Genomic DNA, 23,434 nt, shown 5'->3' on the forward strand with positions numbered 1-23,434 from the left:
AGCTCCTTATGGAGGTTAATGGTTAGCAAGATCTGGGAAATCACATACCTGGAGAATTAAGCAACTTAGAATAGAGGAATGTTTGCAGAGGAATAAATAGGATATGAATGCTCACTTCCTTTTCTTTTCCATTGGCAGCATGTAAGACAGTTAAATCTTTTAAAAACTTTCTTTAATTTGCCTGGTTTGGGAACAGTTTTTTTTTCAACCTGAAAAGCGACGAAGGAGGGGAATTACTTTTTTTTATTTTAAAGCAACCTATTTGCCAACTTAGAAGTGTGATGGGAAAGGAATTGCTCTTTCTTGCCTGGCAGGGCATTGGCTATCTTGTACTTCTAGGAAACCCTCCATCTCAAAAGGAGTCTGAAAGGTTTAGAAAGGAGACAAAATTCAGCAAACCCACCTGCCATTCACTAATATATACTCAGTCTTTAGGTACATGGGACAGCTTTAAAGATCTTACACAGTAGTGCATTGCCAAAGTTCCAGAGTTTATAGACACCTGTGTGGTCGTAGGTAGCATCAGTATATATTTTTGCTTTGGTTTTGCTACATTCATATCAATTTGGCAGCATTTCTTCCTTTTTAGCGGAGTGCTGTCTGCAACTCCTGCCACACTGCTTAGCTCCAGATCCCTGCTTTCTGCACATGTGGGTGTGATGGAAACATGCAAACTGGGAGCTGTCACAGCTTTCAGTGCTGGCTTGCTGGAGGAGGCACTTACTTTGATAGCCAGGGAAGCACTTCTTTTATGTGTTATGGTTATGTGTTATGGTTAGAAAATACACATGCCAGTTCTGGGATCCACATGCTACGTTATTTCTCTAACTCCAGCCTTTTCAGGATGGGCATGCACCATACAAGCACAAGTCACTGAGAGCTGAGTAAATTTACAAGATGTTCTTGTTCTTTCCCTGCTCCAGGAAACCTGTTTGTGGCTTGCCAAGCTGTAAGTACTCTACTTAGTTTGGTGGAATCTGCTGAAGTACTCCATTTGTTACCTGTGGAGCGTGTCAAGAGCTTGGTGACGTAAGTAAACTGCTGGTTCTGTGGTGCTTCATGGTTTTCCTTGGAAGGGCAAAAATTTGACTTTGCCTTTATATAAGAGCTGGTTAAATGCTTCTTTGTGTGCTGCCCATTCTGTTATGCTGGTGTATTGCTTTAGTATTGTGGTTGTGTAATGGAGCAAAGTTGTAGGCACCTTTTTTGGAGAACTGGGTAGATGTAGTTCTTGTTCAATGACATTTTCTCTGCAAACTGATGTTTTCTTAGCTGCAGGGTAGTGTGTCAAATAAGTTGGTTGTACTTTTATGTTGGAACACTGGTTCTAGTTTTGCTTTGGAATGCTACACTTAGTAATTCTGTGTTACATTATAATGATAAAAGAGACAGGAGCGGCACTTTCTGAGCTGTGTCAAAAGCCTGAGTTTGCTGCTGGTGTTGGGATTCCACCATGTCCTTACATATCCAAGTTTGTGCTTGCTCCACAATGGGAGGAGATTTTGTATACTCCATTTTATTTATTTTGACTCTATTTAACTTATAATTAGCACAGAAAACTCTGGCTGGGGGGACAGGGAGAGAGCTGAATGCTCTCTCTAGCATCTCCAAGTCTTTGGTGGCTTGAGCCTCAAAACATCCTGTTCATTTAGGAAATTATGGTGCTCATGTCTGAGGCGTGATGGAAATAAAACAACTTGCCCAGATCAGACTGGAATTATTGGGAATGAGCTTTAGCTTAGTGCCCTCCTGTCAGCTCTGGGCAGGGGATGTGAAACCTGCTTGGAGCAAGGGATGTAAGGTAGCAGAAGGAGGTTTCTCTGTGAGCAGATGGAATTCCTGGAGTCTCACCTAAGCCTAGATTATTTCTCTTGTCTTGAAGTTGATCACTGACTGAGCACCTGGGCAGTAGCAGAAGCCCTGGTGTGACCTATGCAGGTTTATTTTCTGCAGCTGTGTGTCCAGCATGCAAGTCTCATCTTAACAAGCCTGATTGACACAAAGGAGGGATCTCATGCCTCTTGGGCTGTCGTGGGTTTTACAGCTACGAGTCATTGTGCTGTTGAAGTCTAATTTCACTGGCCTGCTGGTGCAAGCAGAGTCTGAAATCATGGAATTTTCCCTTAAGGTTGTAGTTATCACTATTGCCTTGCTTTTAAATACCAGTGTTGTTGCAGTGCTTTCTGTATGCTAATAAAATCATCCATTGTTTTAGCACTTTCCCTTCAGACCCCTCTGCATTGCTGTTGGCTGATCTCTATTACACGAGGCTGGCATTATGTGGCTGCCAGGAGCCCCTTTCCCAAAGGAACCTAATGGACTTGTTTGAGAAGTTGCATCCTAATATTTCCACTGGTGTTTCCAAGGTAATCTGCTGTTTTGAGCACATGCAAAGTAATTTGTATTTTAACAATAAAACATAAGTAGTAATCTTAGTTAAATGATAAAGCCTGAAAGGAGAAGCCTGAGGCTGTGTAAAGCTGTTACCCATAGTGTCTGCTTAGACCTGTGTCAATGGGGCATGAGTTAACGGAGGTTAACTCTTTGCCCTGTCAGCCTTGCCGCTTGCCTAGAGCTAAATTAGGGCAGGAGCATAATGCATTCACTTCTAATTGCCTTCCAGACTACAGGAATTCATCTGTTTCTCAGCTCCAAGATGAACCTAGTGAAATCAGCGTGCTCTACCAGACATTGACCTCTCTGTATGTGTCAATTTATTTTGCCTGACATATGCTTCTGCTTGGAACAGGTCCGGCTGTTGACGGTTCGAATTCTAAACCATTTTGAAAATCCACCTTCTGCACAGATTGAGGTAGGGCTAAAGCTTTTCATTGAACATTTCAAAGCTATCCGTGTTTCATGTTTTGTGTGAAATGTTGTTCACTTTGCAGAAACAAAATGTATCTGGTAGAGGTGGTCCTCTCCTTTTGTCCTTTCACGTTCCAGTCTCGTCCCCCACCTCCTGTGTTTTCAGATGTGTGCTTAAATGGTGGAAACCAGAGCAAGTCCTTTTACTTTGTTTTTTTGTCCAGAATGGCTGTGAGTCTGTCTAGTTTTTTTGAAGTACTTTTCAATGAGATAAAGGTACTCTAACAGAATTCATGTCACTTGTTTGTTCAGGGTGATGGCACAGGGGAATTCCAGCCAGTATTTGCCATATTGCTCCAAGCAGAACTTGTGCCAGCAACAGTGAATGATTACAGAGAAAAACTTCTCCATTTGAGGAAACTAAGATGTGACATAGTGCAGCCTGCAATACCAAGTGGATCTTTGCAGGAGGTAAGGATTTATTGTCAAAAAGCAGTTGTCACATTCCTTTATTCCAAGAGAATGTTCTTATTTCATCACATGGATTGCAGAGTTTTTAATGAGAGTCAATTAACTCTCAGATTAGGTTTTAGAAAACTTACTCGTTAGTAGGGATCACAGATCCCATTGTCCTCAGGAGTACTGTGTTTAGTAGAACAGCAGTGGTATCCAGATAAATGGGCCCACAGTCAGATTAATCTGGGTTTGATGTCATGGAAAGGAAGGCAAATGATTCCAGGGAGAAGCAAGATGTGAGCAGATGTAAACTCATGACCTTGCCATGTCCTCGGTGTGGTTTAACATTGGTAGGACTCCCACTGGCTGTTGGTGACCTCACTTCTGGGTCTTGCTTCAGCAGGAAAATCTTTTATGCCTGTAACTCTTGAATGTCCTCTGCTGCTGAGCTAAAGGGGGCCTCACATCCATGTGGAAGGATTGTAGGTCACTCCTTCTCCATGTAGCTCAGTGAGGAGCCAGCCTGGAGAACATGCTATTAGGCCATAGTGCAGTAAGTACTCCTCTGGGCAAACTTTCATCTGTCTGAAGTCCCTCATTTTGCTGTGGCAGCACTGAAGTTGGTGAGAGAGACAGTCCAGATCATCTGTATTGAACTGGTTTTTCCATATTCATGTTTTTTTGATAGAGTTATGAGATCTCAGTGTAGCTTACAGTAAATGGGTTCTAGATTTCCACATGAAGCTGTGAGGAAGTAAATGGGTTCTAGATATTCCACATGAAGAAATGATTATGTATGTGACATCCTTTATCTCTTGTAGCACTCCTGAAAACTTCTTAGACCGAAGTTTCCTCTTTGAGAGAAAGAAAGGTTAGAGGAGCTTGGTTGGTCTTTAACTACTGTTTTTAGCATCTCAACAAGATGGTGTTGTATGTCATTCTAGGTGCCTCTTCGATATTTACTAGGAATGCTTTATATTAACTTCAGCCCTCTCTGGGATCCTGTAATTGAACTTATAACGTGAGTATATGCAGTTGGATGCTGCAATCTGTAGTTGTGTCACAGGACATTCCTTTCATTCTTCTGTGAACTGAAGAGGTAAAAAATGTCCAGTTTGGAGAGATGTGCATGAGAACCTTCATGTGAGATCTTCTGAAATTAATTTGATCTCTCAAATCTCAGCCTGTGTAGACTCTTCAACTTACTTCCTGATTTATTTTTTTTCACTTTGAAGGGAACTTGCAGCAAATACAGTCAAATAACATCAGAGTTTTTAGTCAGAGGTAGCAGGATTTGAGTTATGTTTCACAAATGCTTGAAGGAACAAGAAGTCTCTCTGTGTCCTCATCTGCTAACTTTTAAGTCCTTACTGGAAAACCTCTAAATTGTACTAAAGAGTAGGGAAGTCTTACCATGGTGAAAAAATAAGTGACTTCTTTCAGCATGACTTCATCTTCTTTTTTCCTCCCTTTGTTGTATGATTAAAAAGGATGGGATTTTCCTCTTCAAACCAGTGAATTAATTAAAGAAAAAATTAAATCAGCTCTTCAAAAGATATGTCCATGGTAATTCTTCCTTTGATTCTATATGATTTGCTGTACAGAAGTCAGTAGAAAGCTTGAGAACATTTTTACTCAATTTGAGTTCATTTGAAGTCATGGGATATAACCAGATTATTTTAATAACAGTTGACATTTGGGATCCATGAGAAAAGGCAAGGAAGTTCTACAGCTGCATTGTGCAGATGTCCTGTCTCTGGACAGCCACATTAAAGCAGTGATCAAAGCCTTTGATTGTGGTAGTTGATAACTAGCTGAGTGACGCTTGCCTTTTCTTATCTTCCTTCTAATTTCATGCTGTATTCCACTTTGTTAGTTCTCATGCAAAGGAAATGGAGAATAAACAGTTCTGGAAGGTCCTGTATGAACATTTGGAGAGGGCTGCTAGCTATGCTGGTAAGTCACCTATCCTAAGCATGGTTATCATAGGAACCCAGCTAATGGTGAATTTTGTGGCTGTTTTTCAAGTTCCCCAAATTTATGTATGATGGGAGAATTCAGAACCAGTAGTGCTGTCATGTCCAGGGCAGGAGTGGAGAGGCTTGTGAGGAAGCTGTGTCTTCTGTCCTAAACACCAAGCCAGTAGCTGGAAAAGGCCACCTGCGTTACAGGAAGGAGTTGCAGGTTGTTTGAAACCCTGCAGCAGTTTCATCTTTGCTTAAGGCTGGCACTGCTCAGACTGTCAGGAGCAGTGACAAAACCTGTGTAATGGTGCAGACCATCTTGCTCCGTGGAATTTTTGCACGCAGTCCTTGTGTGTGCTCTTGAGGTTTACCTATGGGCATATGCAATCTAATATTTCAATATAGGCAGAAGTGTGCAGCCATTTGTGAACTTCCCTGTTATTCAAGGGAACTGAGCCCAATTGAGAAGTGCCAGGGTTGCAAGGTATCCTAGAACACTTTCTGAGCAATGTGTGTCTTTCAGGTCAGTGTTAAATACAGTGGTGTCTAAACAGGTGCATGTCACCAAATGTGTTACTTTTGTAATGGGGGATGGATCCCTTGCTACTGGTGGTTATGAAGTAACCTGAAAAGATTTTCTTATCTCTTCTGTAGAAATGGAGCTACAAGATGAATTAGATGAACAGGAGGAGAGCATTGCTGAAACAGAAAGTGAGAAGATGCCAGAAGGCAAGGTGGGGACTGTCTTTCTGGAGCAGCTGAGGAGTAGAACAGATTGCAGTGAACGGCTGGATCACACAAATTACCGGTTCCTGCTTTGGAAAGCACTGGATAAGTTTCCAGACAGAGTGGAGCCTCGGTCGAGGGAACTTTCCCCACTTCTTTTGAGATTCATTAGGTAAGTAAGATTTATTTTTCAGTTGAGGAGACACATTCCTTTCAATGTGTTGCTGAGTTTTAAGATTGGCTATCCCATTGCAGACTTTATTTCTTGAATGCATGGCTGATGACATGTCTGTTTCCAGTAGAGATAACCTTTAAATCGGAATGTGGATTCTGTTAGAAACGAAGCAGGCTGAAATGAAACTTACAATAGTGGGTCTCTGCTGCTCAGGATCTCATTCAGTGACTTGCCATTGTCTGTCTCATTACTCAGAGTGATTTCAGTGGAAATACAGTTCCTCTTTAATGAAAACACACTGTAGTTTGGAATCACAGAATACCAAAGTGTTTTGCCCCAGGATGGGGAAAATACTGATTTTGTTAGAGGCTGATTCAAATTCCTGCCCCTGGAGGGAAAGCAGTGGTGTGCTTGCATATGTGTGCACATATCAGACAGTATGATGGACATAATAAGATGTTACAATAAGAATGGTGAGGTTTTTAGTTGATGTTGTTACCCTGAAACCTTGAAAAATGTTATGCTTCTAAATTCCTTCCCTCTTTATTTTAAACACAGAAATGAGTACTACCCAGCAGATTCCTTAGTGGCTCCATCTCAGGATCTCAGAAGGAAAATTAGTGGTACCATAGCAGCAAAACAAATACCCACTGAAGAGGTGAATGATGTTGCTATGGAGGACGAGGAGGAGGAGGAGGAAGAGGAAAAGGAAGAAGGGGAACCAATTAGTATAGGAGTACCAAAAAAGAAAACAAGAAGAGCTGCTGCTAAGTAAGTATTTTTAGTTTTCTCTTTTGCTAGTGCTCTCACGGAAAGGCAGATTCAGCAGCTCACGAGATGTGGGTTTGTATATATTATTTTTTCTTCTTTTGCTTGTGCTTCATCATTTCTCAGTGGATTACAAGTCAGAAATTCTGCCTGTACAGTACTAAAAATCCAAATACATTGCCCAGGTTTTATCATTATCTCATTACCTGCTGACCTGTCTGTGGTGTGTTTTACTTCAAGCAAAAAATGTTTAGTATTCTGAAGTTTTCAGAGACTCTTGTACCTAATTTCCCTGGCTTCTCTGTGCATATCTGTTAGTCTTTGAAAACTGTGGGCATTGCTAAACACTTTGAAAAATTAGATTATTTGTTTAGGTATTCTAATATTGGGATTCTGCCATTTCCTGCCTGTTATAAATCTTGTATTCTTAGGAACCAAGGTTTTTACTTGGTAGACTGGAGCTGCATGTCGCTGAGTGTCATTGTTGCAGTGCTGAATACATGGAGAAAGTTGCTTTTTGTATGAATTCTCCCCAGAGATGACCTCTGTCAAATATCCCTTACAAATACAGCACAAAGATTTATATTCTGACACTTCTTTTACAAAGGATGGCCCTTGTAAAGACAGAGAACTTCAAAATGTCACCTTATATGTCGGAACAAGACAAGTATTTGATATGTGACCTGAAGTGTAATTTCATCCCAGGTGTCCTATGGGTGTTTCATTTTTTTTCCCAGATTCTGGCTTGTATCTGCAAGTTATCAGCAATTAAAATACAGTAACAGTCCAAGATATTTTGTTGTTTTCCCAACCTCCATCTCAGAACATCTGTGCAGTGAAGTGGAAACATTAGCTCCCGGTAGCTGTAACAAAGGCATGAAAGATTTACCGGGGGTGTGTTAATGAGTTGTGGAGTGACCTCCCTTCCCGGGTCAGGTCTGTGCCAGGGAAGACTCCCTCATGGGGCTGCACCCTGTGTGTGCCTGGGAGGCCTGGCTGAAGCAGGGAGCACCTGCTCTAGGCTCCCTGTGGGGTTCCTGGAAGGCATCCTACTCATCCTTTGTCTATGCCCAGCTATGGAAGAGGGTGGCCCAGCTCAAGTGTGTGGAGGGTTCAGTGTAAATTAGCAGCAGAATGAGAACAGCTTCTGTCAGTCCCACAGCACACATGGTAGAGGAGATCTCACTTATCCTGGTCTTCTCTGTCCCTTTCCATGAGGAGGGTGTGGGGCAGATGTGAGTGGCCCTGCCAGTGCTAGAGGAACTGACTCCCATCTGTCCTCGCAGCCCAGTGTTAAGTGCAGTACAGTCTGTGGCTGAATGCAGCCCATCACGTTGGTAGGAGCAACATGGGCACCAGTTATGGACAAGTGAATAAACAAGGAGATAAGTGCAGAATTTTGGTGTTCTAGGCTGGGTTGGCAGAGAGAAGTAAGCTGCGTCCTGACTGTACCCCTTTCTCATGAAAAAAACTGAGCCTACCCAGTGCTGCTGAAGTAAAGGCATTCTCTGTGCAGTGAAGTGACAGCTGGAAGGAGCTGCTTAGGGAGCAGGACACTTCTTGAGATGTCTGAAATAATGCTGAAGACTTGGGATCCTCTTGTATTGTGTTTTGTTTTGTTTCTTGTTAATGAATTTTAACTTAAATTCCCTGCTTGTCTCCTGGATATTTTAAAAAAATCATTGCTTTGTTTTGCAGGCAACTAATAGCCCACTTACAAGTTTTCTCAAAATTCTCAAATCCTCGTGCATTGTATCTGGAGCAGAAGTTGAATGCCTTGTATACCCAGGTGAGGCTATCTGCTTACTTTAGAAATACTACTAATAAATTAACTCTTTCTTCTTTGAGAGCCCTGTCTAATACTGGGAAAGCTGTCATTTTCTGAACTCTGTGATAGCTGAAAAAGGAGCTGTCCTTGGGAGGACTTGCTGACAGGCTTCACTTGAAATGAGCCCCTTAGGCAAAGAGGTGCTTAAGATACCTGGCTTAGTTTGCCAGGCACTGGCAAACAGATCTGACAGCAGACAAGTAGTAGTCTTTGGCAAGGTGAAAGAGTGTAGAGGAGAGTATATCTGCAGAGTATATCTGTTCCACTTACACTTCATGCAGGATATGGGGAAGGATTTAGAATCCAAAATCTGGGGAAGATGGAAGGAGATCTGTCTTTGTCCTACAGCCTTTTGTGTACTAAGAGTATGGCCAGTATGTACAAAAGGTTGTCAAGCATCAAAAAAGGAATTTCTTCTTGAAGAATATTCAATTTGCTTGATTCTAGGGATTTCCCTGAAAGAATTGTCAAAATTATGATTTCAAAGAGGGATTCTAAGTCTTTATTTTACAATCCTTAAAATGGTTTTGTTTTTTAATTTTTTTAATTTTACAGGGTTGTGTTGGTTCCCAGTTTGTGGATTTATTCAGGTGATTGGGGTTTGCTCTCATTGTTCCCAGTTTGTTTTCTGAGGCTGTGGGTGTTGAAAGCTCCACTCCTTAGTCCCTGAATTTGACAATCTCTAGTAGACAGAAATTGAATCTCTGTTTCAGTCTATCTCAAAGTATTGCTTAGAAAAACAGTTGATCGATGTGTTTGCTTGCCTGTCTTCTTAGCAAAATATTGGGCAGTCGTGTAAAGGTCAAATCACTGTGGGAAGAACAGCCTGGCACAAGAAGAAAGATTATTTCATCACCTACTGTTTGCATTTCTGTGTCTTAGTATATGCAAAGTGTGTCCATCTGGCATAGGGACGTCATGGCAAAGTGACCTTTGATGACACTTGCCTGTGCTATTTAGTAGGAGACTGAAGAACTGATAAAGATGCTGCCTGGGGAAATGATCTGTATTTCTCAACTCTTTTCCCTGTCTTAATGAATCTCGGAATCACAGAATATGCTGAGTTGGAACAGATCCATCAGGGTCATTGAGTCCAGTTCCTGGCCTTGCACAGGACACCCCAAGAATCAAACCATGTGCCTGAGTGCATTGTGCAAACAGTTCTTTAACTCGGATAGTCTTGGTGCTCTGACCACTCCTTGGTGTTGTTTAATGCCTAGGTTATGAAGAGTCAAGAGAGGGTGAATCTCACTGAGACTTTGCATACCAAGTCTTCCAAGTAGTTTGTGTTTGTCACAGGAAAGAAATACAGATATCTTGGAATGGTTTGGGTAGTCTGCTTTTTCATCCAGTCTTCTTAGATACACAGCTGATAACTGGTTTTGATGATAAATGCAAACTGATAGTGGTCCAAAAGACAACTATGAAAAAACATAGTATTATAACTATCCTATGTAGGTAGGAAGGAAAAGCAAATATGAACTATCAACAGCCATGCCCCTTTTTATGAGTGGAAGTTGTGCATGTACATCTTGGCTTTATACTGGCAACACATACATTCTGCTTCCATTTGAATAAGTTAGTCCAAAACCTGCTTGAGCCTGTAGCCTTTGGATTGTTTCACTATTTTCAGTAGGCTGTTCTGCCTCCTAGATAGGGACTCATTTTCTTTCTTTTGTTATTTGCAGTTACTGTGTCATCAGGACCAGAATGTACAGAGAATAGCTCTTGACTGTATAATGACATACAAACATCCTCATCTACTGCCATACAGGTAAAAGCTTTTATATTATTTTAGCATTGGTGAATTAGCCTGCTAACATATCAGAAGCCTGCTTTGGGGTCAGTTTTATTTGGGGTCTTGTATTTGTTTGAGACATATATGTAAAGTTTAATATTAGTCAGCTGTTTGTTTTGTATCTAAGAGAGAAAATCAGGTCTTGATCAGTGTCTCTTTTTTGTTTAGAGAAAAATAGCAACACTCCCATTCTGTCCCAAAATAGTGTCAGTAGTGTTAGTAGTTCCATCATTTTCAAAGAAGTCTTTTGTACTGATGATTTATAACCACCCAAAGAAAGTGACAGAATAAAACTGTAGGTTATAGATAAATAATTTCCTTTAGAATACATCCAGGACTTACTTGTCTGCATCATTAGCTTGAACTTACTGGCTTTTAAAATATTTTTTTTATAAAAGAGTGAGAAAATAGTACTTTAATATTTTATATACAGCAAGGATAGATAGGTAGGTAATTAGATATAGATGCATCTGTGTGTCTATCTATTTTTATAACCCTACCTGCCCTCAAATAATGTTTGTTGCTCTCAGGGAGAACTTGCAAAGGCTACTGGAAGACAAGAGCTTTAAAGAAGAGATAGTCCATTTCAGTATTTCTGAAGAGACCACAGTAGTAAAAACAGAGCATCGACCAGATCTCATCCCTGTTCTTATGAGGTGTGTTCCGAAGTGTGAGTTCAAAAGCTTCATGACAGAGTACCATGAGCAGAGAGATGTAATGCTGCTTCTCATTTTGAGTAGTTGAGATAAACCCATTCTTAACGGTATATTTTGATAACTTAGTTTGTGATATTCTGTATGGTTTTCTTATTAACACATTTATATAATGTGTTATGCAAATGCTGTTTTCTTTAAAAACAGCATTTTGGTACATACTGTTTCTACTAAGGATTACAGAGGACTGTGAGGACATTTCAGCTCGTTGAGTGTTGGCAGCTATATGCAGTGATGTGAATTGTCCTGCAAGATAACCAGTTTTATACCTGAAGTTTCCAGCAGAGCTTCCATTGTAGAAGCAGAAGCTGATCTTGACTAAGATGTTTTTGGACAATGTGTAGTAGTTCCGTGGAGAACCTGAAGCGAGAACTTCCACTAGAGAATATTTTTAAACCGAGTTTCTCCTGCAGAGTAAGAGGCTGGAGAACAGATGGCTTGCTGAAAGCTAATGCAACCTCTTTTTGGTTCTTGAAGAATTCTCTATGGCAGAATGAGAAACAAAACAGGGAGCAAAACACAGGGCAAGTCTTCAGCGAGCACTCGCATGTCGATCGTGCTGCGGTTTCTGGCCGGCTCGCTGCCAGAAGAGATACGGATGTTCCTGGATCTGCTCTTTGAAGCTGTGAAGCAATTCAGTAATGGTAGGTGGGCCATAGAAACTGGGGATGGGGTATTTCCTGACTGTAGAGATGTGGGAGGATAAATAGGCTTACTACTGTTATGTGCTTCAGTTTGTGTCTTAACCATGCCTTGAAGGGTTGAAAGTAAACCCTTGGTAAGGACTAGGTTTCCCCTGAGTTTCTCCTTACAAAGCATGATTACTCTGTTTTATGTGTCCAAGGTCAGAAAAACTGACTACAGCTTACTTGCCACAGCTGTGCAAGTAAGTTGTAGCAGGCCAGGAGTGGGTAGTGGCTGGCATGATAGCCTAGCCTGAGTATTATGGTAGGAAAGAGAGCTTGTTAAGTGCTCTGATTCTGTAGCAATTGGAGACAGATCTGAGTGTCAGAGAGATGGAGACACAGAGTTATTCTTATTTAAAAATATGACTGTGAGTATCTGTAATTTAGGGCCAATTTCCACTGTTTTTCACTGAAAAAAATATTCTCGGTAGTGATGCTTCCTTAGATAATTTGCTGTTCCTTTGCCTGTCACAGGGCCTTGCCAGACTGCAGTCCTTCAAAGTATGTCAGAGCTGGATTTAGCTAAAGTCCTGCCTCTTGGGCGTCAGCATAGCCTCTTTAATGGTCTTGAGGTTGTGTTGAAAAACATGGGACATTTGATCCAGCAATACCTGCCTGAAATTCTACAGATTCTGCTCTGCATGACTGCAGTGGTATCCTGCATCCTCCAGCAAAGAGAGAAGGTACAGTATATGCAAACAATATACAAACATGTAAATTAAGTTGCTTTCTCTCCTCCTCCTCTGAGCTTACACATACAGACAGAGCTTTACTGATTCAGATAAAGACAAGCTGAATGCCATTGTGGAGTGAAGCTTAGCAATTAGAAGTCTATCAAAATAGAGGCCAGTGGTGCTTGTCTGAAAATGCTACAGGGCTCAAGCAGTTCAGGCAGAGTTAATGCACTTAGAAAACTGATTTGAGCTGTGTTTTTGTTTGAGTACTGAAGAAAGAGTTGGAGGTGATCTTTGTGCATTGTTCCTACCTGTTTTGTGGAGAGATGGACATGAGAGAGAGATAAATGTTCTGTTGTAAATATATAACAAGATTTTATGGCTGGAAGTTGAAATTTGCCATAAAGATGGGGCTTCTTGACTGCAAGGATAAAATGTTTGAGCTGGGGAAGGAGAGGTTTAAAGTTCCTTGCCTGAAGACATTAGAGCAAACCTTGTCCATGAGGTGTTTTGTTGCAGTGCTAGACCTCAGGGGAACTCAGCATTGTGGATGATCACAGTGATTATCTGCCCTGCATGTCTCCTGTCATGGGACACAGGACAGACATGACTACTAGCTGTGCTTTCAGCATGCTAGAAGCATCTTCAGCTCTGTATCAGGAGTCACACTAATCCAGTGTTACCATTTGGGTCTTAGCCAGGTATCTGCAGAGCAGTGGAAATGTTTTTTTCCTTGCTGAGCAATGGCTGTACATGCAGAAGGGGTCAGGTGAGGAAAGCATCCTGTTAAAGATTGGTTGCACCTGAAGGTGGGGCGTGTTGGCTTATTGCTGCCCTGTATGCAGGGGGGCAGCACAGACATCCCCGAGCTCTAGTCCTGCTACTTGGGGTCTGTTGGCAGCTGCTCAGAAACTGTAACACTGAGCCAGGCTTTTCTGTCTTCCTAGTGCAGAGCCTGCTCATGTATTAGGTGGGAAACAAGCAAACTGCACAGTCATCATCATCACTGTGGTGTTGCAAGGCGTTAGGAGATGATGGCCTGAGCAAGTGGGAATGAATGTTTTATCACCGTGACCGTGTTCTTGCCAAGACCCAGCTGTGAGCATTTGAGGTTAGAACTTCCTTTGGAAAAAATCCATTCTGACAACTCCTTGCAATAGGCAGTATCCAAGGTCTCGTAGTTGCCTGCAGGCTGCACAGAAGCTGGTAACTGTCTTAATTTACAAAGAGGATGAGCAAATTGGAGGACGTCAGCATCCCACAGTCTGACTTCAGCAATGCATTGCGTATGCCTACATGTTTTCAATGAGAACAGGAGACAGGAGTTCTAAAAGCTGCTTCATTAACTGCTAGGAAAACCACATTTTGCCAGAGTTGCTCCAGTAATTCTGTCATGGTTGTGTAATGTCAGGAGTGACAGTCTGTTGTTTGCCTGAACTTAATTTAGCACTTCATTAGCCCAGGGGCTGTTAAAAGCTCAAGGAAGAGTGTGAGAAATCTGTTTATCTTGACTAATAATTAGAAGACATTCTTGGAGTTTGAGAGTAATTTATTGCAGACTGATACTGCCTGGAGAGTTAAACATCAACTTTGGCCACTTTAAGACAAGTTATTAATTTACCATTTCCTACTGATTGTGTTCACTATTGAGTTTCTTTGTCCTCTCAAAGGCTTGATCTCAGAGAACTCTTATGGTGATTGGATAATGGGAAAGCCAAAATGACTTCACTTGGAGGTTGCCATTAGCAATAGTATCCTGGTTTGTGCTTTGTTTGGGCTTTCGAACAGTTCATTTGCCACCTGAAAGCTGATTGCATTCCATTAGTACACATTCGGCATAGCTTGGGAGGTCCTGTTGCAAGACCTTGATAGGTTCCTTTTCCACCATCTCCTCTCTGTCTTTTTTATTTGTGATTTTGGATTCTTACATCTACTTGGGGTGGATCATGATGTGGAGACCCAGAAGAGCTCCGGTATCAGACAGGCTTTCATTTGCTCTCACATGGCTTTGTTGTTTCTGAGGCTGAAGTTCATTACCTCTGCACTGTGGAGCTACTTCATGTGCTCATGCTGTGAGCTGCCTTGCACAGTATGGAAATAATTTAGGTTACTCAGGTCAAAACTCCTCTCAGGGAGGAGAGTCAGAATGCAGCTCTGCATGAATTCCCTTACTGAAATGTTTTTCCCAAGAAAGGCTATGGAACGTAACCACTAAATGGGTACAGGAAGCATCTTTCTGTTACCAAATGCTATAGCCCCCACCGTACTCTGCTGGAAGACATAATTCATATTCTTTCCTTCTCTGTTCCTCCCCCCTTCTCTTCGTCTGTTGATTTCTTCCCAGAAGATCTCAGTGTACAAAGTACAACTTCACTTTGAAGAGGTGATTTTGGTCCTTTGAAGTGTAAAACAGAATTGTTCAAGTGTCAGAGTTGGAAATGTAATTAATTGCAGTGTAGCTTTCTGCATTGCATCCAAAAGGGGCAGATGCTACTGGGTTAAACCTATCAGCATGGATTTTTTATGACCTGAAGGAGTCCTGTGTAACTGACTCAATGCAGGAACAGGCAGGCCCCTTCAAGAAACATTTAGGTCAACTCTGAGGTGTACATAGCTACTGTGAACAAGTTACAAGAGAAAACAGAAGTTTCTGCAAAGGTTGTATCTGGATGTGGTCAGTCAATTGCTGGATTTAATTTCAGAGCAAGTATTGGTAGTTGATCTGCCAAGGTCTTACTGGGTTGGGTTTTTTGTTGGTTTTCGTTACAGGTCCAACCTAGGTTGATTAATCCACTGAAGAATTTGAGACGTCTTGGTCTCAAGCTTGTGGCAGAGTTTTTTTCTGATTATGAGACCTACAGCTTTAGTGGGGAAGAGATTGATGCAGTTTTCCATGCTGTGGTGTGGCCTCAGGTAAGAACTTCTTGTTTTTCCAAATAACTTGTTTGAAACATGTATCATGCAGAAAATCCAGCTGTACTGGAGTCCATCGTGTCAGTTCTGTGCATCGCTAGACTGGATGTGGTCTTGGACAGATTGTGGCATCCCAGTGTGTCTGTGCAAGGCCAGTTTCTTGGCTCTTCTCTGCTCAGACCTGGAATAATCAAGTCACAGATTAAAGTACAAATTAATTAATCTGAATAAAATGGATGCCATTTCTTTGTTCTTTAACCACAGAAGCAGACTTCTTCCCTAGATACTTCAAGAAAGCTAAATAATACGAGTCATTTCTAGGTGTACTTCGCTGTTTTTCTGTGTGACAGTTGTTGGGTAGGGGACTGCAGAAGCAAATGCTGCTGCAGGAAAGGAAGGACCCAGGAGGATCTGTCAGTGGACTAAGTGGTCTTGAGCCTGCCTGCCAAGAGTTCCATGTGAATACAGTGACAAAGCACAAGCATGTGGCTTTTATCAGAGAAATTCAGATCACCTCTGAGTTTGAAAAATCCACTGCTGTGAGATGGAGAGAGAACACAGGATTTAAAATTAAATTATATTGTCTTTGTCAGTGCAGTGGCTCTGGGGTTGTCAGGGAGTGCCTGTAACAGCTGCTGGGTTGTCTCTGCTCTAAAAGCAGTTGTGTCCATGAAAAGGTTAACTGAGTAAAGAGGGGCTGACTCCAAGAGTGCTCTTCCACAGAGGCTTTTAAGGTATCCAAATGTCCAACTCCCTTGCAGCAGAAAAGCCTGTTAAAGAGCATTGGTCTAGTCTGTGAAACAACAGAGCTGCTTCTCTAGACATTGTGTTAGTTTACTCCTACACTGTTTCTCTGCTCTTTATGTGATATGTAGTGTGATTGATGTGTAGTATGGTTATGTGGACCAACAGCAGATAAAGTGTACTGGGCAATGCATATAGCTCTGTATTGCTGGGCTGGGCAACAGGGAGGTGCATGTTCCTGAGTCTTCTTACAGCCAGGGTGCTACGTGGGAAAAGCAGTCAACATTTATTGCAGTTCCCGAGCAGTTCAGGCTATTGCAGTTCCAGGCAGTCAGCAAAGCACTTAAAGCTTTCTTGGGGCACAGTGTTTTCAAATTCTGAGTAACTCTGAACAATATGTACTTTTGTTACTAAATAGTTAGAATGCCTCTTGTCCTTACATATGTCAGGAAGACAGACAGTTTTGAAGCTTGGATGGTAGTACAATCCAGAAGCTCCCTCTGGAGTCTTTTCTGGTGAACTTCATTAAGATTTGGTTTTGGCAAAAGAATCGTTTTGACTTGTGTGGTTTCCTTTTTTAAAACTATAGAACTGAGGTGTGTAAAACTGGTGGAGAGAGCAAATTTTTTTAAGCCTGTTGAACCTGCAGTTGGAGTTGGCTGTTATTCATAGCCTGGGATTTTGCTGCAGAGACTTGTTAGCCTGCGCAGCAGTATTCCTGCAGGATTGGATTAATGGTTTACACTCCATTGTATATCATTCAAAAAGTCTCTGGTTTATGCAGGGCAATAATATTACCAGTTTTTGGGACAAGAGAAGAAGATTTCTAAGATCCTGGCTATGATGGTCAGAGCTGCCTTCTTTTCTGTTATGCTCAGGTCTTGAGCAAACTGAGCTAGTCCAAACCCCGCGTGCACCATTCCAGTGCACCCCTGAATGCACTGGAGCCTGCTCTGCCTGTGTGTTCACTAGCAGTGCCCTGCCAACAGTCACAGTGGAAACCCACCTGTGTGACTTGGGTGGAGCCTGTTGGGCTGGGGAGTGGCAGAGAAGGGTGCCCTGTGTCACCTTAGCCTGTGTCCAGTCATGAAGGAGCAGCAGCTATTCTGTGTGGCTCAGGCTGGCCGCCTCTGAGGTGGGGCTGTTTGGTACAGAACCCTGTTAGGAGATCCCATTCATGGGATGCAGTATGATGTTCCATCCTCTCCAGTGAGGCCCTGGAGATACAGACCAGGTGCTGAAGTCAGGGCATAGGAGGTGTGGGATGAGTGAATTTTGGGTGCTGTGGTTGAGATTTCATAGGTACATCTGGGAGAGTTTGCTAAGTCTCTGTGGCAAATGTGAGGTGTTGTGGGAATCTAGTTTCAAGGGAAGGCAAAAATGGTAGCTGGAATACTGTATAAACAGGAGTGAAATGATCTAAGAGTCATTTGATAAATATTGAGGAAGTTGGAAAACTACTTTTTAAAAGGTTAAAATTACTTTATAAAAAAGGTAAACTATAGAATGTGAGGTCTTTGTTAGAGATGTTTTCAAGTGGCTTTACTTATTTGTGTTGCATTGGTATCTGATTTTTCTCTCCTTTAGGTCTGCAGATTGGCTTCAGAGAGTCAGTATTCTCCAACTTTTCTGCTCAAACTCATTCACACCTGGAGTAAGAACCCCAGGTAAGTCGTCTTCTAGCAAAGAGGCCTAAGTACTTCTGAATACGTAAAACACAAGGTAAAAAGAGCACAGTAATAGACTGTGAATAATTGTGTCCAAACCCATATTGTCTTTTTCCATTAGACTCTTATTCTTTTGATAGCAGTCAAAGCAGCTGGGAAGCTTTCCAGTTTATGCAAGAACTCACTTTTTAGATAGGCTACTTTTTCCATGTATTGATAACTAAGCACATATGCAGCCCAAACCCAACTCACAAGTGAGGAGGAGGTCTGACTTCTTAGGGATGTGTTTTGACCAATGACTTCTTAGTCTTACAAGATGGGAAGTCAGTTTTACAATATATCATTTCATTCATGTTTTTGTGAGCCTCTGTTTCTTTTTGCTTTGCAAAAGAGTATGGGCAACTTCAGCATAGAATCTGTGATGAGAGTCTGTTACTGAAATTTGTAAAAGAGCTTTTTTTGATTCAGACACTCTGAGAAGTTCCACCTCAACTGTCTTGAGTGATTTTTGTCTCTTCCACAGACTTGCTGTTTTTCTTTTGCTAAAGTACCTGGTGTTTCTTTTGAGACACCTCATTGGTAGGCATGAAGACCTTATATACAAACTCCTGTTAAAAATTATGTTGGATCTCTAGGTTACGAGCAGACTAAGAGGAGACTCAGTCTGTGGAGAAATATTAGAAAAGGAACTTGATAACCTCTCAACCTCCATTCATTGTATTTTTGATGACACTATGGTTCTGGGTTTTGTGTACTTTTTTCTTGGTTGAAGTGGAAGACAGTCATTATTTTTTGTGTGACTTCTCGCACAAAAGAATTATAAGAATTACAAGCTGAAATTTCTGAACCTAATTTTCAGTAAACCTTTTTTAATCTTTCTCTCAGGTATTTCCCTTTGCTGGCCAAGCAGCAGCCAGATCATCCAGAGAGTGATATACTGACAAATGTTTTTGCTGTGCTGTCAGCCAAGAATCTGTCTGAGGCCACATCCAGCCTTGTGATGGACATCGCTGATAGCCTTCTCAACAGCCCAGATTTTGAACCCACGGAGCAGGTTTCCAGTTTGAGTGTGACTGACTGTGTTGTCATGGCCACTGGAGACGTGACAGAAGGTATGCCTGCCTGAGAGTTCTGAGAATCCTGTTGGGTGCTTTAGATGGAGGTGTTAGATTATGGTGAGGTTGTCTAAGAATACTGGGGAAGAGGAGCCTCCCGGCAGAGACAGAAACATCAATGTACAAACTTGTGCTCAAGAACTGTAAAGTTCTGCTTGCTTGATCACTGATGAAGTCTATGTTTGAGTGCCAGGGTCCTGAGCACAGAGATTCCTTATGAAGAGGGCAATGTTGACCTGTTCTGTCTGTGAAGCTTTGACTGATACAAGCTCAAGAACTGCATTGCTGACTTGGCTCTGCGCCTAACACCATGTTTTATGTAAAGGCCCCATTCCTGTATGCACATGATCCTGTATCACTTTTATGTTTAGTATGTATGTGCTCCCTGGCTGGAAAGACCTGGCATCTTTGAGAGTTGGTAGATAGAACAGTATTGTGCTGTGTTTGATGCTGTGGAGACAGCATCAGCATGCTGCTTTCACCTGCAACCTCAGAGCTGGTAGAAAGGAGCACGTGCCCTTGTTATGGCAGCTTTGATTTTACACAAGAGGTCACTGGTGGAATAAAGAAAACCACATCTACAAATGCTCCAGTCATTGTAGGAGATGTTGCTACTGTAGAAGAATGTCCTTGGTACCTTCTAATAAGCCTACATATACGAGGGCTGTTACTGAAATCTGTGAGGAGAGTGGTTTGTGCTTGCTTTGATCACACCTCAGACATGTTAGACTCGGTCTCAGCAAGTGCTGGTGCTTCTTCCCAGCCACCAGCTGCCCTGCATGTTCACAGCTCCCATTTGCATATTCTTCCACTAATGAAGCCTCCTTTATCCTAATTTCCCCTTTGTATAGGGTTGGATCTCCCTTCTGTTTCTTGGAGCAGGGTTTCTTGGGTGTTGCTAACTGTTGTATCTCTTACAGAGCCCCTCAGCCTAGGTTGCCGGTTGGTCCTGCCTCATGTTCCTGCCATACTTCAGTACTTCAGCAAAACAATGTTGAATGTGGAGAAGGTGAAAAAGAAGAAGTACAGAGCTCAAGTCAGCAAAGAGCTGAGTATACTTTCCAAGTAAGTGATTCTTAGAGCCTGAAACAGTTAAAAAGCTGGAAGGAGGGAGTAAGAAAGAGGCTTATTGTAGTAGTTTCCAAATTAAAAAACACTGTGTCTCAACTTTTTAAAATTTGTTGTAAAGACCTGGATCTGTCATTGACCTTGCTATTTGCTGGTTATTGAGGTGATAAGTTTTCAGAAGTTGATTCTAGCTGATTTTGTTGCTGGTTGCTCAAACCTAGTATCTCTTGAGGTTAGAAAAAGGTGCAGAAATGCCTGCAGTCATGTGGAACTGAATGCTTAGGCTGGGACTGTGAATTTGGTAGGTATGCTGTGTTAGCCTGGATTGGCTGCCAATGCCTTGTGAAGTGACACTAGTGCTGACAGACTTCTTTGCTCTGTACTGGTGATTGAAATGATATAAAAGAGTAAATTACCTTGTTCAATTTTGCAGGATCAGCAAATTCATACAAGAAAAGAGCCAGAATTCAGTGCTTGTGAGCCTTCTCATCCCTTTCCTTTATCAGACTAACATGGAGCAGGTAGGTAAAAATTATTTCCTCGCCCCTACTAAACACATGATTTTATTTTAATCAAGTTTATTTGTTTGTTTCAAAATCATATATATGCCATTTCTCATTATCAGCCTGCAAACAAGTCTTCACATGTTTATAGTCTGTTCAGAATGCAGTGCCACTGTGTGTTGATGTGCACTACTCACCCAGAGGTGCCAGTGCCCAGACTGATTCTGTTCCCCCTTGTCATGGGGAAGGTCTGCAGAAGTTATAATGCAGTCTTTTCTTTCTTTGTCCCTGTAGTTAATCTTCCAAATTGTTTGCAGTGTTTGAAATAATTGGTCTTCTTCACTGTGGATTTTATGCAACTCAAAGCCACAGGGTCTGGACAGCAATGTGATTACATGTGGTTGAGTGTGTGGTGTGTGAGGAATACTGGGCAGTGCTGCATTAGTCTGCTTCCTTATGAAAGGCAAAGGCAAACCATATACAGTACTGTTTTGGGGTTGTAAATCTGTGAATCATTAGGGCACCACATGTTATTGCTGTTGATGGAGATCTTACAAGAGCTTTACTGTGCAGTGACTAGGCACTGGAACACATTGCCCAGGGAATCTGTGGAGTCAAGAATTGTCTGGGTGCAATCCTGTGCCATGTGCTGTGGGATGACCCTGCTTGAGCAGGGATGTTGGACCAAATTGACCCCTGTGGTCCTTTCCAGCCTGACCCATTCTGTGAAGTATATGGTGCTGTTAATGTTCATCTCACATATTCAGGGAAGACTGCTTTTTGAAGCTCTGTTAATTCTCCTGACCTTTGAGTCATGAGGAAAGACACATGAAAGAAGTCTTTATCATGCTCACAGTCATCTCTTAACACTGTATTGTTTCTAATTGAAAGGTTGCAAGTACTTCAAGAGATTTGATGATTGCATTGTGTCCTTCTAATCTTTGTTCTCATTCAGTATCTCTGATCTGAATGAAGTACAGTAATGTGCACTTCATGTCTTGAAATATGTCCCAAGGAAATTAAATAATCTTGTGAGGTCTCAGTACTTATTGAGAGTTATGTGTCTCTTTCAGGGTACGCAAATTGACATTCTGGAGACAGTGCAGAACTTGCTGAGGCATTGCTCAAACCCTACAAGCTTTCTCAAACCACTGGCAAAGCTTTTTTCTGTCATCCAGAACAAACTCTCTCGAAATAAGTTGTGCTTGGTATTTCAGGTATCGCATTTCTACATCTTTCTATATTTTTTTAGATTTGTTCTAAGACATCAGGAAGAAAATAGGAGTATTTATCTTGGTGCATGATTTTAAAAACCTTTTTACCTTACTTCTTGTGTGAAGTGAAAATAACAGAATTTTATGTGATAGAAATTAATGAGCTGCGCAAAGATTTGTAAAAGTTTTGGCTTACAGCCCGGTTCATGTGAGCCAGGGATCTTTAGTGTAAGAGAAGCCTAGCAAGGCAACAAATCCTGCATGTTGATGAAATAAGAATGGATTTCAGTATCCTGAAGATGATTTTTATTTGTATTCTTCTCTCACAGTTGATAGTAGGATGTTCTGTATTACTTTGAAGTGACTTACATAAATTCTTAGCAGTAAAACATGGGAAACGTACAGTGTAGATATTTGGAAACTTAGGACTTAAAACACATATCCTCCAACTTACTTACAATAAGAAAGGCTCTTATGGAGGTTTTAACAGGAGAAAGACTAATGCTGCTGCTTTATTTATTTTCTGTCTCAAGTGGTAAAGTCTTGAGTTATCCAAATTTTTAACAATTATAAAAGTTAAATGGGTTTTTATGTTTTTTAGACTTTATCTGACTTGGACGCTAAGTTGAAGTATATTACTGATGTTGTTAAGGTATGTACAGTTTCTCTCTCTGCTCCCTTTTCCCCCCAATATGGTATGATCACTTTTCTGTCATGGTTCATTAACAACTTGTTTCTCTGTCTTAGCTGAATGCCTTTGATCAGCGACATCTGGATGATATCGACTTCGATGTGCGTCTGTCAGCATTTCAGTCAATCACAGCCCACATCAAGGAAATGCAAACAGTGGATACTGACTTCCTCATTCCTGTTATGCACAACTGCTTCTATACCATCCAGGTTGGCTGAATGTTCCTTCTCTTGCATCTTGTGCTTCATGTGTCCCTGATGAATCTAACTTTCAACTTCCTTTGGCTGTGTTTTGGCACCACATAACATTCAGAAAGTATCTTTAGGTATTCTTACAAACACATTTTTAAAGTTTTGTCTGTTTACCTTTTGATCTGAGTGTCCCAAAAGGCAAATACAGTGCAGCACAACTTTCTGTCAGTGAGCCCTGGGACTGTTTGATCATTTGTACTGGATAAAAGGCACATTACAGGCTTGAAAGGCTGATTTTCTGTTTGTTGCAGCATGTTCAGGTTGTGTGTGCTTGCTGGTAAATCTAAAAGGTTTTTTTCCTAATGGATAGGGTGGGCATTAATTTGGGACTAGAACTTCTATAGGAAAGCTCTCAAGAGTTTCTGAATCTCTGCAGGACTCATTATGTTGTGTCCAGTGGTGGTGTTCTGTCCCATCTTTTGGTTAGAGAAAAGTGTCATAGCCAGACTCATGTGGTGCCATTTCTTCATCCCCTCAGCTCGGCGATATGGCTCTCAGTGACAACGCCAGCCTTTGCTTGACCAGTTTCATCCACCGACTGGCAGAAATCAGCCACACAGAAGATGAGTACAAGGAGCTAATCCAGCACACTCTCCTGGAGTCTGTGAGAAGGGGTCTGAAGAGTAAGACTGAGGTAAGGCAGTGGTATCTGATCACACATTTCCAGCCTCT

At 41.6% G+C, this 23,434-nt stretch overlaps 1 protein-coding gene across 1 annotated transcript in view; it reads left to right on the plus strand.

Annotated features, from left to right (window-relative positions):
- UTP20 (UTP20 small subunit processome component) overlaps positions 1 to 23,434 on the plus strand; it is a 63,236-nt gene that overhangs the window by 17,907 nt on the left and 21,895 nt on the right. Inside the window, exons 15-36 of the mRNA XM_084205891.1 lie at positions 924 to 1,029; positions 2,216 to 2,366; positions 2,750 to 2,812; positions 3,121 to 3,279; positions 4,209 to 4,285; positions 5,141 to 5,220; positions 5,883 to 6,126; positions 6,688 to 6,900; positions 8,596 to 8,686; positions 10,414 to 10,499; positions 11,054 to 11,179; positions 11,714 to 11,880; positions 12,397 to 12,605; positions 15,366 to 15,509; positions 17,841 to 17,920; positions 18,806 to 19,032; positions 19,956 to 20,100; positions 20,537 to 20,624; positions 21,680 to 21,823; positions 22,422 to 22,472; positions 22,568 to 22,720; positions 23,241 to 23,396. Of these exons, the coding sequence (XP_084062017.1) occupies positions 924 to 1,029; positions 2,216 to 2,366; positions 2,750 to 2,812; positions 3,121 to 3,279; positions 4,209 to 4,285; positions 5,141 to 5,220; positions 5,883 to 6,126; positions 6,688 to 6,900; positions 8,596 to 8,686; positions 10,414 to 10,499; positions 11,054 to 11,179; positions 11,714 to 11,880; positions 12,397 to 12,605; positions 15,366 to 15,509; positions 17,841 to 17,920; positions 18,806 to 19,032; positions 19,956 to 20,100; positions 20,537 to 20,624; positions 21,680 to 21,823; positions 22,422 to 22,472; positions 22,568 to 22,720; positions 23,241 to 23,396 (2,960 nt within the window). The remainder of the gene's footprint in view (positions 1 to 923; positions 1,030 to 2,215; positions 2,367 to 2,749; positions 2,813 to 3,120; positions 3,280 to 4,208; positions 4,286 to 5,140; positions 5,221 to 5,882; positions 6,127 to 6,687; positions 6,901 to 8,595; positions 8,687 to 10,413; positions 10,500 to 11,053; positions 11,180 to 11,713; positions 11,881 to 12,396; positions 12,606 to 15,365; positions 15,510 to 17,840; positions 17,921 to 18,805; positions 19,033 to 19,955; positions 20,101 to 20,536; positions 20,625 to 21,679; positions 21,824 to 22,421; positions 22,473 to 22,567; positions 22,721 to 23,240; positions 23,397 to 23,434) is intronic.

Source organism: Fringilla coelebs, assembly GCF_963513975.1.
Source record: "Fringilla coelebs genome assembly, chromosome: 5".
Taxonomy (NCBI): domain Eukaryota; kingdom Metazoa; phylum Chordata; class Aves; order Passeriformes; family Fringillidae; genus Fringilla; species Fringilla coelebs.